Source organism: Lissotriton vulgaris, chromosome 11, assembly GCF_964263255.1.
Source record: "Lissotriton vulgaris chromosome 11, aLisVul1.2, whole genome shotgun sequence".
Lineage (NCBI taxonomy): Eukaryota > Metazoa > Chordata > Amphibia > Caudata > Salamandridae > Lissotriton > Lissotriton vulgaris.
Genome location: NC_141699.1, coordinates 261,817,884 through 261,836,677, shown reverse-complemented (window position 1 = coordinate 261,836,677; position 18,794 = coordinate 261,817,884). Strand labels below are relative to the sequence as shown.

At 45.0% G+C, this 18,794-nt stretch overlaps 1 protein-coding gene across 2 annotated transcripts in view; it reads right to left on the bottom strand.

Annotated features, from left to right (window-relative positions):
* RNF215 (ring finger protein 215) overlaps positions 1-18,794 on the bottom strand; it is a 145,357-nt gene that overhangs the window by 44,964 nt on the left and 81,599 nt on the right. For both annotated transcript variants that reach the window (XR_015300894.1, XM_086943205.1), the window contains exons 7-8: positions 18,276-18,392; positions 3,321-3,458 (exon numbers count right to left, since the gene is read on the bottom strand). Coding sequence is in view for 1 of the 2 variants with exons in the window: in XM_086943205.1 (XP_086799331.1) it covers positions 3,321-3,458; positions 18,276-18,392 (255 nt within the window). In the remaining variant the exon portion in view is untranslated. The remainder of the gene's footprint in view (positions 1-3,320; positions 3,459-18,275; positions 18,393-18,794) is intronic.

Here is an 18,794-nt window from a genome sequence, read left to right as displayed (position 1 = left end):
TGTGGTTATAACCCTGATTGGACACTACTCAGTTTACGCATACAATGGCACATGTCTGCATAGGATTACTTCCTCTTCATTTTTGTTTTTAGATCTTTTCATCGTCCCCATTCTGTACCACAACGTAACAGAGGCCTTGTTGTTGGCAATGGGCAGGGAGGATTAGACCACCTGATATCAGTCCCACTGGAATATTTTTTGGTAAACTTAGTGTCCTGGGTCGCGGGGTTCCTGAGCCAACCCCTTTCGTATTTAGTGCTATGAAAGGAGCTGGAAAGGGCGAAGGACTAATGGAAAACTTAAGGAAACACTAGATGAACGGTAAACGGAGTAGAAGCCCAAGTACCCTGCTGTCCTTTCCCCCGACCAGAAAGTTAGCCTTGAGGCTGGGCAACAGTACATCAAAGAGGATATATATTTATTTATAATATACTGTATCCCATCTTAAACTTTGAAATTCATGTTGGAACTTTAGCTTCTGCAACATACTTTCTTCAACCTCCAGCTGAGGAAAGATGTGCTCCCCTTTTAACTATTAGTTTGTTCGTCGATTATTCCTCAAATCTGGCTGAACCATCCATTTCGCCCCCCCTACAAAGGCACTCTGTAAAAAATCATCTTTATTTTGTTTTCACTTTTGTAGACTTTCAGCTGTGTTCATGTCTTTCACTTGAACAGACAAACAATGTACCTAGTAGTCCGTGACATACCCTATGGTCCCACATAGATTAAACAATCTCCCTGCAACTCATTAGCAGCCACCTCATCTTCAGACAATGCAAAACACAGCAGTTGTATTGCAAATAGGTATGGAGAAAGCCAGCCCAAGAGGGCACAACTGTCTGAATATTGGCAAAGTGGTGACCTTCAAGCCGAAGATCTCATCAATAAATCCACTTGAAGAGCTGGTGACTGACAAGTCGTATTTCAAGAAGACTCCTATGCACCTATCTTCAGAACATTATGCTTGTCTTGAGAGCTACTATTCTTTCAAAGGGAGGAGATAATTTGCTGTCCATGACCTCTATCTCACCCCCAGGGCAGTCTACCCCTATGCACCGTTGGAAAAATCCTTAATGGGTATATATGCACCAACGCCAGCACCACTAAATAACAGCACCTTTAGGTGAAGTGGTTTGCATAGTGCAACATCTAAACAATAATAACAAACGTTATCTGTGTTTTTTGTGTTTTTTTAATGATTAAGGTTCAGGTGACAGAAAGCTTTATAAATTGGCGAGTCAAGCAACAAGGTTGATTTGCAGTTGATTAGAGGGGAATTAGTAAGTGGACCTTTCAGGAGTGATGTTATTTTAGGTGGCATTTATAAAATTCACAACAACCAATACTTGCCTGGGTTATACTAGTTTACTGAGTACTAGAACATTGGAAAGTTGAGCGCTGCATTGAAAACAGTGGAGTGACCTGGACTTCTAATGGCCGGTAGAAGCCCGGAGCATCAACTTTCCATTGTTTTCAACCCCCTCCGGCTCTGTGAAGCCTTTGTTTTATAAATTAGAATAGTCTGCCTTCTCGGGGAAGAATGTTCTAATAGCCTTAGAGCCCTCCGTAGCGGGCTCTAGCAGCCATTAAAGCCCCACTCCCTTATTTAAGGCCCTTGTCTTCGGCTCAGGCCTTTAATGGCTGGTAGCGCATGCTACGGCTGGCTTTAAGGCTGTATCAGAACATTGGAATGTTCAGAGCTCCATTGAAGACACTGGAGTGGCTCGAGTCTTATAATGGCTGGTATAAGCCCGGAGCTTCAACATTCCAATGTTTGTCTTCATGTTTATTACTTTTCAATTTCGAACATTCTACCCTTAGTGGTTGGAATGTTCGAATAGTCTTATGGCCCTTATGCCTCTGCTGGGGCCTGTAACTCGGTTTCTTTCCATCCCTCTCACCCTTCCTAGTATCTGTGTCACTTAGTCCCATTGGTCAACACCCCCCATTCTGCCGTTCAAGTCGATTTCCCAGTGGTGGGGTTCCATATCTTGGTGTTTATGTCAGACAGCAACAGTGTCAGTGTTTCCCAGTTCTAAACTCTTGTCCATGTGACTGTGTCTCTCTCTGTCCCAGCTTGCATGTCAGGAGTTCCTTGTACCAGTATGTGTGGCAGCATTTAGTGCTCAAGTGTCCATTCCTATGACTTCAGTGTGTGTCTCGTCTTATTTTCTATATATCCATGTCACTGTGTTCCTGACTCCCTGTCCTAGGATCTGTTTTCCTCTGCTGCGATGTCCATGTTTCCTTGCCCTATAGTACACTATCTTCTTCTCCTTTCTCCTCTCTTCCTATGGACATATACAATTTTTGAGCACTAATTTAAATGTAGACCTTTTCATTCAAGCTAAATGGTAAAAGAGAGCCTGTTAACTTACCAGTGTATTGCACCAACAGATAAATGCAAGTTGAATTAAAGTCATAAATTACAACTCTTGGTATAATGTAGTACTCACTTGAAGAATTCAGGTTTTGGGTCATAAGTGAATGTTTTTGCTAAAATTATTGCTAATATGACCTTTTATATTCCCTTTCCCAGTGTCTCCGTCTGTATTTTCCTGTCCCAGTGTATGTGTGTTTTCCTGACATAGCAGGGATGTCAGTATTTACTATCGTAGTTTCCATTTCTCTTATGTCAGTGTAAGTATTTTTCTATTCAACTCAGGGTCAAATGTTGTCTGCGCCAGTGTTCTTATCTTCTGTCCTAGTGCCCATCTCTCCATGTCTCAGGTTGTAGAGCTGGGTTTTGGTGTTGCTTTGGGTGTCCATGTCTCAGTGTCCATGTCTCTTATCTCAATCTTTGTTTCTGCATTTCACAGTTCCTGAATAGCCCTTTCTTTTCGCTCTGTCTTAGTATCTATGTTTCCGTATCCCCGGCCTTTTAGTTTAGAAAGCACTGAATGTGCAGGAGATGTTTGACAAAGTATTTTAATTTGCTTCTAATTATGTGTGATCTTGGAAGCAGTGGTGGTACAATGATTGATGTGTAATTTGCCTTAAAAATGTTTCTAGTACAGAAAGGAGCTTAAAAGATTGTATGACAGAGATGCTATATAGTGTGTAATCTAACTTCAAATTATGTCATTTGAGGGCAAAATGTTTATTGACTGTGCAAACAGTCTGTTAACAACTTTAGGTTTTGATTTTACAAAGTGTTATATAATCTGTTGGAAAGCACTTTGAGATCTGAGTATGTGCTGTCTGTTGTGTCAGTAGTTGCTGCACTATGAAGTACGAGGACAGGTTTCTATTGCTGGTTTACCTTGAAATGTGTTTTTAGAGATTTTTAAAGATCCCCAGCTCAGCAGACCACTCACCTCGTTCTTGTGAAACTGGTCCAAGCACACAGCACAATTTTCAATGTCAGGAGTGTGTGCCCTGTGACATTTTGGGGGATGATATCGCCGCGTCTTCAGAGCCGAAAGTCGCCTCAGGATGTGCTGCCGGAGGTCCACCTACAAAGTTATGACATCATGAGCTGTTACACTGTTATACTTGATAGAAACTCTGGTTGAATAGTAGGGACATTCATTGGTGGCGCCTTATACTGTAGGGGTAAGTGAACATATGTTAAGAGCATCATTCAACATATAATATTGGAAGGGAAACACATTGTGAACATTCCTCACTTACTGTTGGGAGAGAGGATGAGATAAACCCATGTAACTGCTGCATTAGCAGCACCATCATCTTTTGGAGTGTAGGGTAAGGTGAATATATACCCTGGGCTACTGGAACCTCAAACTAGTGGAGAAGGTCACTTGCTGCAGGATGCCCTGTATTCAACAGGACGTCAAGGGTAATTTGAGGGTATTCTGAAGACACTGATGTATATGGCTGAAGGGATGCAATTGTAGGCATACATCAGAGTGTGTGGGCATCATATGAGTAGTCAATGACTGTATCAGAGGCACGATATGCTGTAGGAGGGGAAGTCACTATTTGCTTTAGGGTAGGAAGGGGGAGATCCTTGGTGGAAAGAGAAAGTAGTGTGAGTATATGTTAATGGCTGCAGGGAGCACCACAAATAGTTAGCCATGGGGTGCATATACAAATTGAAGGGGAATATCTTGTTTATACATTACAATGCATTCAAATGGGTGTTCTATTGCTAGAGAGGGGACATAGTATGAACATAGCTACACATAACTACACATGGGGGATGTATAAGGGGGATGGTATAGTAGGTTAGAAGGCTGTGGTACTGGCACGGACTCCTTGCTTCACACTCCTGTCATCTATCACTCAAGTCTATAAAGTGTTAAAGCAAATGTCCTAAGAGCATGAATAGCTTCTCTTAAAGGTCTAGTTGTTTGCAATAGTAAGAAACACAAAAAGAAAAATACTTTTCTATCCTGGTACCTAGAACCTAACTCCAGGCAGATGCACTTTTGATCAGTTGGGCAGGTGTGTTTTTATGCAGAAGCTCAACTTAAGATGAGCTAATCCAAACTAGCTGAACTGCTGTGGCCTCACCATTGGTGTTATGCATTCACTGTAAAAGAACCTAAACATGAATGTCCTGCAGATCGGATGTCCTCTCCAGAATGGAAGGCATCATTCTACTCCATACTTCCAGTACTGAACATAAGTACACCAACATGGTCCTGCATATTTCCATAATGAGAGAATATACCCTAATGGAAAAAGGTCACCCAGGATAATCTAGCTTCCAACGCTAGTTGTCACTACAATTTAACTTAAGCTTAAATTGAACACTCTGAAAAATTCCTTCACACTTTAACTCTTTCCCGCTCCTAGAGTTGGTTTTCCAACATTTAAACCTATCTACCCGACCACTTGCCATCTGGGATGGCAAACTCCTCTGTTCCAAGCAATCAATTTACCCTAATTAAGAGCATTCAAAGCTAAATGCTTGACCTGGGTCCGTCTGTCTTGCTACTAATGTGGTCACCCTGTCGACACAATACTTGTAACTCAGAGCTTGGAGTTTGTAATTGACTTAATGCTGTTACATCTATGACTGTGGCAAAGTGTCAATTGATGCTTCCTGGCAAAAAGGTATGGAGGGCCAGGCTTAGGCCTTTCCGAGATCTGGTAAGCCTCCCTCCCTGCACCAATCATTGACATTGCACCAATATTCTCCTGAGACAGCCTCAACAGGCATTCCTGGACCAGGTCCATCTGGAATAGGAATAGCTCTATATGAGTGGGACTATTATTTCAACTCCTTTTAATCCGGACCCTCCAGTCTTTGATATATTAACACTGACTTGGGCACAGACAATTTGCACCATACAGTGGATTACTTCACCACTGAACTTGAAAGTTGTCCTGCTGCACCTCCTCCACTCTATATAAATGGAACACAGGGCTGAGGGGTCTACAACCGAAACATTAGTGACATCACTGTAATAAAAAAGTTTTTTTAAACAGATCATCTAACCTTTGCAACAGGAAGTGGGGGCTGGCCCACAGACACTGCTTTGTCCCACTCAAACAGTTTCAACATGACTCCTGGAAACAATATTGGGGTGCTCACTATACAGTGAGAGGTCCAAGCAGCAGCACCGGGACCATGATTACATATCTCCATACGGCTAGCCTTGGAGGCACAACTGTTCGCAGACCACCCAATGCCCAACCTTAATTTGGATCACTGGTTCCACGTAGGTTCCTTGAATCCATGTTATTTGAAGCACATTACCATGTACCTTGAGGTTCCCCCCACTACTGCCATTAAAGCATCCAGGATCACCCAACTAGCCATGATGTTGCTTTGAAACTGCAACTACATGCAACAAGTGCTGCGATTTTAGTAAGCTTCATCACCCCTTGCACTAAAGGTGACAGCAATACACAGTGATACATTGAAAGCACAACATATTGCCCTCAAATCGGATTTGCTTTGCAGCTCTTTGACTTCCCTTGGAGTGAACAACCCTACAGCCTCTTTTTTAATTTTTTAATATTTTATTAAGGAGATCACAGTAATACAGTACATGGTTGAGCAACACATTGCTGATACCATCAAAAAATCACAAGTCATCATCAGTCAGTAACTTTCAGGGAACATCTCTCACCAAGCTTTCTTGCCGGCGCATTTCCATTTCTACCGTGGGTGACATACAAATATCTCCCCTATGTTTGTTCCAGTGGGACCATTTCCTGTCCCATTTCTTAGGGCACCCCCTTGCCTTAAAGACCTCTGTCATACACCGGTCCATTTCCTTGCCCCATAAGGTAACACGAGGCAGGGATCTATCTCCCCACCCTCTAGCCACCTCTCTTTTCACCATTGTGTAACCCAGTGTAGTGAACTGTTGTTCGAATTCCGTTAGGTCAGTAGCCTCCCAGAAATGTAGTAGTCCTAGTCGTGGGGTGAGAGTTACTTCCTTCCCGATTGCAGTGGACATATGTGTCGTGGCTCCCTCCCATATGAGGCGTACCTCTGGGCACGTCCATAGTGTGTGGTAAAACGTGGCTTGTTGGCCACACCAGCTTCCACATCTGTTGTTGGGTTTAGCGCCTATTTTTGCCAATACTTTCCCGGTTATGTATGAGCGGTGTAGTATTCTCAGTTAGATCAGGCGGAATCTCTGAGAGATGGCCGCCTCACAGGGGGACATCAGGGCTGACTGCCAGTCTTCGTTTTCTATAGGGCCTCATCCTGCCAGCGCTCCCTAAGCTTTAAGAAGACGTCTGGAAGATTATTACTCAATTTTTTGTAGGTTAAGGAAATCGCCTTCGAACTAAGTGGTCCGTCAAGCAGACGGTCTTCAAGTTGGGAGGACTCCGGTATACCATGAAAGGACGGAAAGGCTGTCTGTAACGCGTGTCTAATTTGGAGATACCGGTAGATCTCTCCTTGAGCCAGTTGGTACTTATCCTGGAGCTCAGCAAAAGTCAAAATTGTCCCCTTTTTAACCAAATCTCCTACTGTGGACAGTCCAATAAGGTCCCATTTATCAAACCCGGGCTGATATCCCAATCTCTCCAACTTCTGAGCAAACCAAAGTGGCGTAGCCAAGTTAAGGTTTCCACCAATCCCAGTCGTGACAAGACATTGCGCCAGATGTCAAGCGTATGCTTTATCTATCCAAAGAACTTCCCTTTGTTTTTCTTATCTGTAGTATACAAGGCGCCCAAAAAACCGGAGCGATCAGTCTGGTACCTATCTAGGGCATATGCTGGGTCATCCGGGGGTAGTATATCCAGTGATTGACAGTCACCAGATGCGCCGCCCAGTAGTAGCGTTGTAGGTCTGGGAGTGCTATGCCCCCATCATACCAACTTTTGGTCAGTTTGTGTCTAGCAATCCCAGGGGCTTTTCCAGCCCATACCAGCGTGTTGATCTCACCCTCAACCGCCTTAAAATAGGAGTCTGGAACTTTATAAGGGCAGTTATGTAGAGCGTAAAGAAAGCGAGGAAGTGCTAGCATCTTAAAAAGCGCTACTCTCCCTACAAGCGTCAGAGATAGGGACCTCACCCTACAGCCTCTTTAACAACACACTTCATAAATATACCCTATAATCCTATGCTATTTGAGGCAACTGATACATTTAAATCTTTTGTCGTTGAACCTCCACCTCAACTGACTTAATCTTCCTAGGCTTGAAGGTTCCACTTTCCCTCCTTTCATCTTTGGGATAAAGGCATCACCTGTCGGTCACCGAAGCTGTAAGATCAACCTGAAGCCTCCACCCCTTACCAGACATTCCTCGCCCTAGCTAGGCTGCTGGTCTGAAGTGACTCTTCCTAATTACTCTCTTCCATAAAATCAAAATCACTTTCCAATGTCTGGGAAGTGCTATTAGCAATTTACCAACCCAAGCCCTATGATCAAACACAGCAGCAAACTTGTCAAACCTTTAAAAAACACTGACAAAGCTCATTATCATTCAGCTAACTCTAAATGAATAAAACTACATCTTTTTCACAACCAAATCTTTGCAATCCCAAACCTCCTCCCACATATAGGATATAATTCTCATGATCAAAGCTCAACTTCAATCCTTCAGTGGCCATTGTAAGATGAACTTAATCTCACCATCTAAAATTCGGACATGGTCCATCATCTCAAACTGATCAAGACACTCTTCTGAAAATATAAGGGATCCTTTCCGTGCTGCATACTTAAAAAGAGTTTCTGGTGGTACATGTCTGTGTATAAACAGTGGTTCTTAAAGGCGATAACCTAAATGTTTTCTTTACCTTTGGAGTAAATACTCTTGATTGAACCAGGTTCTTAAAGTTCTTGGTAGAGCACTTTACCATTGTCGTAAGCATGAACAATCACAGTGTGGTGCGCTAAGTTGGGAAGAGCATCCCAATGTGGAAATCTTCCTCCTACTCATTCACATGCATGGGTACACTGTGGTGTTCTTCCATCCTGACTATTACCTGGATAGGCGGATTTGGCACTAGATGGGTAAGCTTTAACAGGGTATGATTCTAAGGACCAGGATCCAGAGAGTTTGTTCTGTAATCATGACAAGTGCAATTACATTGATGTACAGTTCACAAATTTGAGTTAGATGGTAGGAGACAGGGGGGTGAGCAGAGGTCACCATGCAATTCCACGAGTGATAATGTTTGAATTCTGGCAAAAAAATAGATTGCATTGTTTGTTCCTACTCAGTTAGTAATGCTGCCACCCACACTTTGCATGCAATAGTACTGTTCCATAGAGTGGATTAACAACAGGACATTTAACAATTAACAAGACTGTGGATGAGCAGAGGCATGAGTTAAGGAGCTTTATGATGTGTATATAGGTTTTAGTTTACAGTCTTCTGTTGAGGTTCTTATGCATATTTTTAAATGTGTGTGTAAGAAAATGCTTCTTTTTGCATTACCACCCCCAAATGTTTGGACCAATGCAGCTGTTGTTTTGACTCTGAAAGTGCACTTAGATCTGCCAAACAGGCCTCAGTGCCTGTGATCTGACCCTTAAATGTATTTGTTTAGTTGAGTAACCTCCAATTTACATAAGTTAACTTACTTAGAAGTCGCTAGTATACAGTATCAGGTGTATCCAGGACTTGTAAGTAAAGTGTCCCTCGTGGACTGAAGCACTTATTGCGCCACTACAAATGTCACAAAGCAAAGCAAAGCCGAAGCCGCGCCTAAGCCAAGCCCGTCTGCGCCCGTCCGCGCCAAGACCGCGCCAGGCGCAGGACACGCTGCTCCCACTTCCCCTGTTCTCAGGTACGACTCTTCTGAGTTGTTATCTATGCGCCCCTCCTTACCTAGTCCTTCCTGCTGTGTGCATTCCTTTTCTGACCACCTCTGTGGCCCTTACACCTGCCGACCGTGTGGTTGGTCATCTTCCAGCCCCGCCAGCCCCATTACTCCCCCTCCCCCTCGCCCTCGGCATAAGCCAACCTCCTTTAACGGTGGTCTTATCAATGCCAGATCCTTAGCGCGACATGGACAAGACATCCATGATATTATCATAACAGCCAATCTTGATGCCATGTTCATTACCGAATCTTGGTTGCATGATGCTTCAAATCCCGATCTCGCCACCGCTCTCGCCCCTGATTATACCATCCTCAGGCGAGACAGGCCCATTGGTCGGGGAGGCGGATTGGCCATCATTGTAAAAAAAGCACTCAAGTGTCACACATTTGATCTAGCTTCCTTCAAGGACTGTGAATCCCTGGGATTTGTAATCCAAACTAGTTCCTCCTCCGCCTTTTCTGGAGCACTCGTCTATCGCCCCCCCGGAAATGCCGCTACTTTCCTGGACTCCCTTGATGATACGCTGGCAGCTTTTCTTACCCATTACCCTACCTTCACCCTTCTTGGAGACTTTAATCTCCACTTGGAATCCGATACTGACCCCCACACTCTCAATTTCCGCCACTCTCTTGAGATTTTTGGTCTTTCCCAATTAGTCTCCCTTCCTACCCATTGTGCCGGACACACCTTGGACGGCATTTGCACAAACTTGACCTCCCTAGATGCTTCCACCCCCGTGCCACAAATATGGACAGACCACTGCCTCATTCCCTTCTCCATCAATAACAAAACCCTGCCCTCCCCCCCATGAAACTTCCTCACACCCCCTTCCCTATTAATTGGAAAAAGGTAGCTGAGTACATCAAACTCAACCCTCAACCGGCTGTACCCCCCCCTTCCATCACGGGTGACGCTTCATTAGACTCCACTAATTTCCACCTGTGGATTGAGAGAGTAATCCCTGCCAATGCAAAATCCGTCAACCAAAAACCTGTCCGAGGAAAAAAGAAACCCAATGCTCCCTGGTATACTCCGGCCCTCGCTGACTGCCACCTTAAGTGTAGGCTTTTAGAGAGAGAATGGAGAAAAACCTACGACCCAACGTCCAGATCCACATACATTCTCCAGAGAAAGCAATATCTCTCCAATATAAAAAAACAAAAAAGGCATTCTTCACTCAAGCAATAGACTCTGCGAAACAGAAACAACAAACGATTTTCAATATCGTAAAATCTTTTACTCACCCCAAAGCACTGGCACTTGAAATCCCCCCCTCGCAAGTCCTTTGTGATCAAATTGCTGATTTCTTCGAGGAGAAAATTAATAATATCCACAAGGACTTCCCCCCTGCACCTATTCCCACCCAAGAGCCTGACACAACTATCCCCTCACTAAACCAATTCAAAGCAGTCTCCCTATTGCAAACGCATAAAGCCATACTAGCCTGCAAATCAGGTGCGCCCACGGATTCCTGCCCTCCAGTCATCTTGCACCATCTTATTGAGGCCGTTAACCCTCTAATCAATGCGATCGTGAACGAATCCCTTGACTCCGGCATTGTTCCCCCCGAGTGGAAGAAGGCCACAGTCAAGCCCCTCATGAAAAAACAAAATAAATCCCCTACTGATTTGTCTAATATGCGCCCAATCTCACTCCTCCCTGCGCTAGGCAAAATCACGGAGCAACTAGTTCATGAGGAACTAAAGAACTTTGTGGAAACTCACTGTATTCTTCACCCACAGCAATCCGGCTTCCGCTCCGGCCACTCCACAGAGACCGCTCTGATTGAGTTGTCAGACACCATCAAGTTCTTGCAGGATGAGGGCAGGCAGGCCGTCCTCATCCTGCTCGACTTAACCGCGGCCTTCGACACCATCTCACATGCTATTCTAATTAATAGGATGCGTGAGATTGGTGTCTCGGGCTCCGCGCTTGCTTGGATAACCTCATTCCTGTCCAATCGCTCTCAAACGGTCTCCTTGGGCCCCTTCCTCTCCAGTGAACGATCCATCATCTCAGGGGTACCTCAGGGTTCCATCCTGAGCCCCCTTTTTTTCAATGTTTATATGGCCCCCCTTCTCACGTTGATCGAGTCATATGGGATTCTCGTGACATCCTATGCTGACGACACTCAGCTTGTCGTCACTATTGATAAAAGACTTCCGGATGCTGCCATCAGATTCCAAAGCTGTTTGTCAGAAGTTTTTTCCTGGCTAAACCGGCATCATTTAAAATGCAACAGCGCCAAAACAGAAATAATTCCCCTTGGCAAAGGCACACTCTTTTCCCCCAAAGACTGGTGGCCTCATAACTCCGAAGCACCACCAAGCGCGGTCGCCTCAGCCCGCAACTTGGGCGTTCATTTGACACGTCCCTCAGCTTCGATGAACATGTGCGTATTACCGCAGGGCGCTGTTTCAGTCTGATCAGGCAACTAAAGAAATTTTTTAATTTTCTGCCTATCACAGCCAGGAAAGCAGTCGCGGTGGCTCTTATCCTCTCCCGGCTGGATTATTGTAACGGCCTCCTTGCAGGCATCAAGAAGTCCTCTTTAAAAAAGCTGCAGAGTGTCCAACATGCGGCAGCTAGGCTGGTTTTGAAACTCCCCCATAGGTCCTCAGCCTCTGCAGCCCTTAACACTCTCCATTGGCTGCCCCTCCATAAGAGAATCTTATTCAAGCTCTTGGTCACTGTATTTAAAGCTAACAGGGGCTTGGGTCCATTCTACCTGACCAAGCGCCTCCAACGTTATACTCCAACCCGCTGTTTGAGGTCATCTGACGCCAATTTTATTTCTGAACCCCGTATAAAACTAAAATCCAAGGGAGGAAAGACCTTCTCTTTTCTGGCGGCTAGGGCATGGAACCGTCTCCCCCCCAGTCTCAGGCACGCTCCCTCAGAAAGCCTATTTAGGAAATCTCTGAAAACTTGGATTTATTCTCAGTCCGACTCCTTAGTCCTCGCAGCTATTTGATCCATGCCCCCCTAGACGACCTTCTGTGTGCCCAGCGCCAAGATGCTCCCTCCGGAGCGAAAGTTAGCGCTTTATAAATGCCAATAAATATCAAATATCAAATAACTCCCAGTCTGCCACTGCAGACTGGCTGAGTGGTTTTAAACTGGTACCTCAACTTTGCCTTTAAAAACAATGGCAAAGCCAAAACCTTCCTATTTAATATGTATTTCACCCCGAAAGGCTGACCTAACAAGTGCTATTGGTAGGTTGCATTGTATTAAGAAGAAGGACGTGTGTTTTGTACATGTCCCAACAGTCAAAAGCCTGCATTGTAGTTTTTACTGTGAAAAAGCTAGAAACACCATTGGTTAATATGGAGTTACAAGCTGACAACTAAGCAGTGCTAACTTCCAATTGGTACTACTTAAAAAGGTACTTGAAGGTGTCAATTAAACCTGAGTTGCATTAAATCCAAGTCGTTTCTCAAGTTACTTTAATACAACTATTTTACAGATGGCAACTTGAGAAAGTTGCCACTTTGTTGCTCAAAGTTGTCTAGCAGTCATTTTCGGTTGCACATAGCTGCTGTCCTTGAGACAGACTGCTGCCCTTCAGGGGGGAAGTGAGAATGACTATCACAAAGAGGAACAGAGGACCTAAGAGGTTTGATCTCCTCTTGGCACAATGACCAGAGAGGGTGTGAGCCCAAAAAGTGAGCTTTAAAGGGTAAGCAGTCTGTGAAGTGCGAAGGGGCTGTTCTTTTGTTTTAGAAGACAGGTTGGCATTTCGAACAAAGAGGGCAATGCCGTTGCCAAACCGTTTATTCAATGGGGAGTGTAGCCCCAGGTAGCCACACCTCTGGGCTGGGCTATGGAGCACCAGACACAGAGAGAAGGGTCTCAACCTGTTGGGCATGGGAAGAATAGTGCACTCTGGGATAGCTTGATGTCACAAGAAGTTGTCTTCAGGAGAGAGAAGCCCTGGTAGCCCATTGACTAATTAGACACTACCACCCCTTTTGCTCGTAGCTGGCATTAAAGGGGCAGCCCTGGCATCCAGACCTCAGATCACATCTGTACCAAAGAGAATACTGAAGAAGGTCTTCCCTGCTACTCACTGGACCCAGCAAATAGAGGCTGCACTAAAGTCTGGACTGCACCTGCCGTAACTGTCAACTAGCAAAGAGAGGACTGTACTTGAGGTGCCAGACTCGTGCACACATTGTCCATGTTTGCCAGACAGAGGCAGTGACTTCAAGAGTCAGTTGGTCGACTTCCTGTTACAGCCACAAGTGACATAAAAGCTGAGAAGCCTGTGCCCCTATGAGCCCAGAGCCAAGAAGCCTGACCGCAGCTGGACACCGAGGTGCAGCCTGGGAGACCAAGTCCTGACCCACACAAGTTGCCCCAGAGTCTGCTGGGCCGGGAAGAGTCATCAGAATGAAGTTTGGTCACCCGACAAGAAAGTTACTATAAGTTAAAGGAAACTACTGTGTTTGTTGTAACTGGAGACAAGTAAACCTATGGCAACTGGTCTGGTGCTGGACTTCCCCCGTACACTGTAGGAGATTGACCTTCAAGACCATAGTTTCCCTCCACCCCCCAAGCTCGAGGACCTTGGAGTGGCCACAGGAAGAACCACTGCACCTGCTCAGCATCCTTGGCATCTTCAGCATTCTGTATCCCTTGCTTCTATGGTGGTTTGACCTAAGGACTTAGAACAGTACTGGAGACTGCTAAAATCGACAGATAACTGTCCCCCTGGAAACAACTGGTCCTTGTGACAGGCTCCTATCACAGTTGGCCCATCGAAGAATTCCTAGATAGCTGTTTTCAAGTGTCTTGTCATGGTAACCCTAAACTGTGATCACAGCAGATTACAAAGTTTTATTGTGATTTATTGTTTATTTAAAAATTCATATATCCGGAACATCACAGTGTATTTTTGCCACTGAAGTGTCTATTTAAAGATAAAATACAACCTATTTTTATGTCATTATTATATGGTGATGTTGCACAACCATACCATATAATAATCCACATTTCTCACAGTGCCAATCCTCCAGCCTAAGAGATTTTCTTCACAAACTATAATCAATACTACAATGGTTGGTCTGGGCTAGCAGGCAGGCAATAGTTTGGTGGAATGGCCTCGCAAGACCGCTGGAACAGGGCGGTCTGGCTACAGCTTACTTCCATTTGGGCAATCTAGCTGAACAGGCACACAATGCAATGTACTAGTTTCAGCAGCCTAAGTACTGTAAAACAATAATAATCAAAACAGATTACTTGAAGAGGGCTATCTCCAAACAGCTCTGGCTAAACCAAAGTAAATCACTATGAAATACACTTGGTCCAGATCAGCCTCGACCCTATTATGATCTTGCTAAAATAGCTGATCCTTCCCAGATATTCTCGACTATCTTCCCACTCGCTGATAATCCAAGAATTTAGTATACATTGGAGATGGGATCCAAGAAGAAACTAGCAAAGGTGTAGTTACAGTTGCAAGGGGATTTTTTCCACATGGTGCAGTTCCCTACTTTACGTTACTTCAAAGGTAAAAGGGGGTTTCCATTATGTCTAAACTACAGTCTTTTACATGCATATGAGGACAATGCTCATCCACTCCAGTTCTACCACAGGAATATGTGCTATTGACCACGATGATACTGAGAAGGACTATAGGACATAAAGTGTGTTTTATACACTCAGAGATTCTTAATGTACAGATTCTAAACAACCCCGTGGCAAGGAAACTCTGAGGGCAGATGTAGGACAAGCATAAACAGACAAGCACTGGGAGTATTGCTATAAGCAGGTGAACTGATATCTTTCAATAGCAGACAAACTACAACATATTAAGTTCCTACTTTGAGTACATCATACATTTCTGAAGCTAGCCAAGGTCAGATCGAGGGGTGATACTTGTAAGAGATGTGCTATTAAGGAGGTAGATGTTTTCATCTACATTAAGAGTGCACAGTGATCCAGGATATTTTCACCCAAGTGTCTGTGAAACTGATGTGTTTGATTTTTAAGAGAAGAATGGAGATGCCTGTTTTCCCAGATTCTCACTGTTAAGGGAGAATCAATCAATCAATCAATCATAGGCATTTATAGAGCGCTCTACTTACCCGGAGGGTCTCAAGGCGCTAGGGAGGGGGGGGTGCAGCTGCTACCCGAACAGCCAGGTCTTGAGCTTCTTCCTGAAGGCGAGGTGGTCTTGGGTCAGGCGCAGGTTGGTCGGGAGGGAGTTCCAGGTCTTGGCGGCCAGGTAGGAGAAGGACCTTCCTCCTGTTGTCTCTCTTCGGATGCGGGGGACGGCGGCGCGGGCGTGACTGGCTGATCGGAGGTGTCGTTTGGGAGCGTAGAAGTTGATGCGGTTGTTGAGGTAGCTCGGGCCTTGGTCGTGGAGAGCTTTGTGTGCGTGGGTAAGGAGACGGAAGGTGATTCTCTTGTTGACCGGGAGCCAGTGCAGGTCTCTTAGGTGTCCGGAAATGTGGCTGTGTCGTGGGATGTCGAGGATGAGTCTGGCTGAGGCGTTCTGGATCCGTTGGAGTCTCTTCTGGAGCTTGGCGGTGGTTCCGGCGTAGAGGGCGTTGCCGTAGTCCAGTCGGCTGGTGACGAGTGCCTGGGTGACAGTCTTCCTGGTCTCGATGGGGATCCACCGGAAGATCTTCCGTAGCATGCGCAGGATGTTGAAGCACGACGAGGAGACGGCGTTGACTTGTCTGGTCATGGAGAGGGAGGAGTCCTGGATGAAGCCCAGGTTGCGTGCGTGGTCTGTCGGTTTGGGTGCGGTGCCCAGGGCGGGGGGCCACCAGGAGTCGTCCCAGGCGGAGGGCGAGGATCCCAGGATGAGGACTTCCGTCTTGTCCGAGTTCAGCTTCAGGCGGCTGGTCGACATCCACTCGGCTACCTCTTTCATTCCTTCGTGAAGGTTGGCTCTGGCGGCGGCGGGGTTGTTGGTCAGGGAGAGGATCAGCTGGGTATCGTCGGCATAGGAGATGATGTTGAGGTTGTGTTGGCGTGCGATGGCCGCGAGGGGGCTCATGTAGACGTTGAAGAGGGTTGGGCTCAGCGAGGATCCTTGAGGGACGCCGCAGATGACTTCGGTGGCCTCTGACTTGTACGGTGGTGATTAAAGACCTCAAATACTGTAATGAGATGTTTGAAATTTACTTTGCTATGCTCCAACCAACACCTCATCCGTACAATTTTTGGGACCCATTAAGAAATGTTTTTCTCTACAGAAGGGAGGCTGTACTCTCGGTGATAACTATGAAAAGGAGTCGTCTGTGGTGTGAAACTGTAGAAATATACGGTGTGGGCTTGTCTGCATATAACCCACTGATCCCTAAAATAGGATAATGTAGAGCAGCACAGTGACATGAGGTGGCTGGCAAGGGCTACTCTAGAATGCTTACTATATTGGTTGTGCAAAGACCAATACACCCTGACGACTGTAATGTACTGTGCTACTGTATATTTCATTAGAATGTGCTGGCATTACAGCATCATGACAACCAGCTGTAGCCAATTATTTTGTGTCTGTGTTTTCTTAAAAAAGATAAGGTCACAAAAACATATGGGAACTGCCACATCCCTAACACTAAGATCCTTAAACTCAAAGTGTTCTTTGATCTTAGCATTAATAAGGGAGCCGAGAAAGCATCTACAGTCAAATTGGGTCTTTGCCATTTAAGAGTGTTTATGGTTCTAAGACCTCTCATCTGGGCTTGTATCTGCTTCACTGTGTTGCCCAACGATTTTACAAACAATTTTCACAGGCTGGTTATTCCCAGGTGTGGCCCAAAGTGTGTATTGCCACCCCTCCAACATTTATTGCTACTGCAAAATGCAAGTGACTATTATTATTGATAGAGCTACAGATGAGGGCTCACGTCCTTCAGTCATTTATTGCTACTGACTATTGAATCTTGCCTTGGCGTGAACGTGTCACTTTTTCTTTCCTTCGTTCCCATGAATATTCAATATAAAGGTATTTTTTGCAGTGTGATTTGAGTGTTTTACATCAGAAAAAGAAAGTTACCTACTTGTAACAATTGAATTTTCATGGGCTGTTCCTCAGACTCATGACCAACTTGTCAATGCATCCCATGGATTTTCAGAATGAGTGTGAGTTGGCATACTCAACATTTGAACTGAAATTGTTCCCTGAGTGCACTCCTTTCTGCAAATCGCATCCCCTGACCTCTGCTTTTCAATGGCACAGGACTCTTTTCTCAAGGAAAGCCATCTGTGTGGGTTTAAAAAAGGTTGCCATTTTCCAAGGTATCATTTAAAGAGTTAGCAATGTCTGGAAGATACTTGTCATGAACAACTGTTGCTAAAGGTAAGTAACTTTATACTCCTATCACTTGTTGCAGAAGGACGCATAGTACGAAGTTCTGTTACTAGCTGTCGCTAACACCTTATCCTGCTAGATAGTTAGTGTCAAATGTCACAGATAACCACTGAGGGCACACTATGTCCAGATGGAGGGATTACATCAGGCAGCAGGGGGGCCTATGTGCTGGTAGTAGGATAGTATGAATATCTATTACTGATTGTAGTGGACTGGTAACAATATTTCAATAGTTGCAATAAAGGGGTATGTCAGCTGAAGATCAGTATTTTGATTAAGGGATGGCATGGTTCTCTGGGACGGTTGTGTTTACACCGCACTACCATTACAACGCTGGTTTTACAACGCAAGTCATTACCACGACTTGCACTGTAGGGTGCTGGACTTAGGAATAGTAAGATTTACTATTCCAACACCAGCCTAAGTACAGTAGGGAAGGTGTTGGAATAGTAAATCTACTATTCCTTAGCCTAGAGAGCCCTCCAGCGCAAGTTGTGGTAACGACTTGCGTTGTTAAACCAGTGTTGTAATGGTTGTGCGGTGTAAACACTGCGTCATAATGGATGTTCCCCTCTGGTACTATCAGTGCTCAAAGACAGTCTTGACAAGAATGAACAATTGAGTCACCAGATGCAGCCTATAGTGGAAATTCCTGGGGATAAGAAGAACATGCTACATTCAATGGTGGCTGTGTTCAATGGCTACAACAGAGATGGATGCATTTGTGGAGACACTGACCTCTGGATCAGGGTTTGACAGCTGAAGTCTGGAACGTCGCTGGACATGGACGATGACTCCTGTGCACACAATCAGAGAGACCAGCAAGATTGTGTTCCACAGCTGCTGCAGGTACTTCTGCAGAGAAAGGATCGAGAAGGGTTAGAACTTCAATACAACAAAGGTCGCTTGTACACTTGTACAGTGAAAAGTACCCCCAAGGTGGATGCAAGGGGAAAAGGCCTCAAAGGAGCAGTGGTGAGAAAAGAACTCAGGAGAGGGGTGGGGGGCACAATGCCAAGAGAGAGGCCACACTGTTATAGAGAAGAAAAGGGAACCTGAAGTAAGCAAGAAACTCCATGTACACAGATAAAGAGAATAAGTTATATTCTAAAATGGAAGAGCAGAGAGAACCAAGAGAAGGATATAAATCACCCAATCAGGAACAGAAAACAAAATGCCATGCAGGCCCAAGCAGTAAGAGAAAAGAGATAAAAAAATGAAGAAAGGAAATGAGAAGCTGAGAATGCACAGAATCAG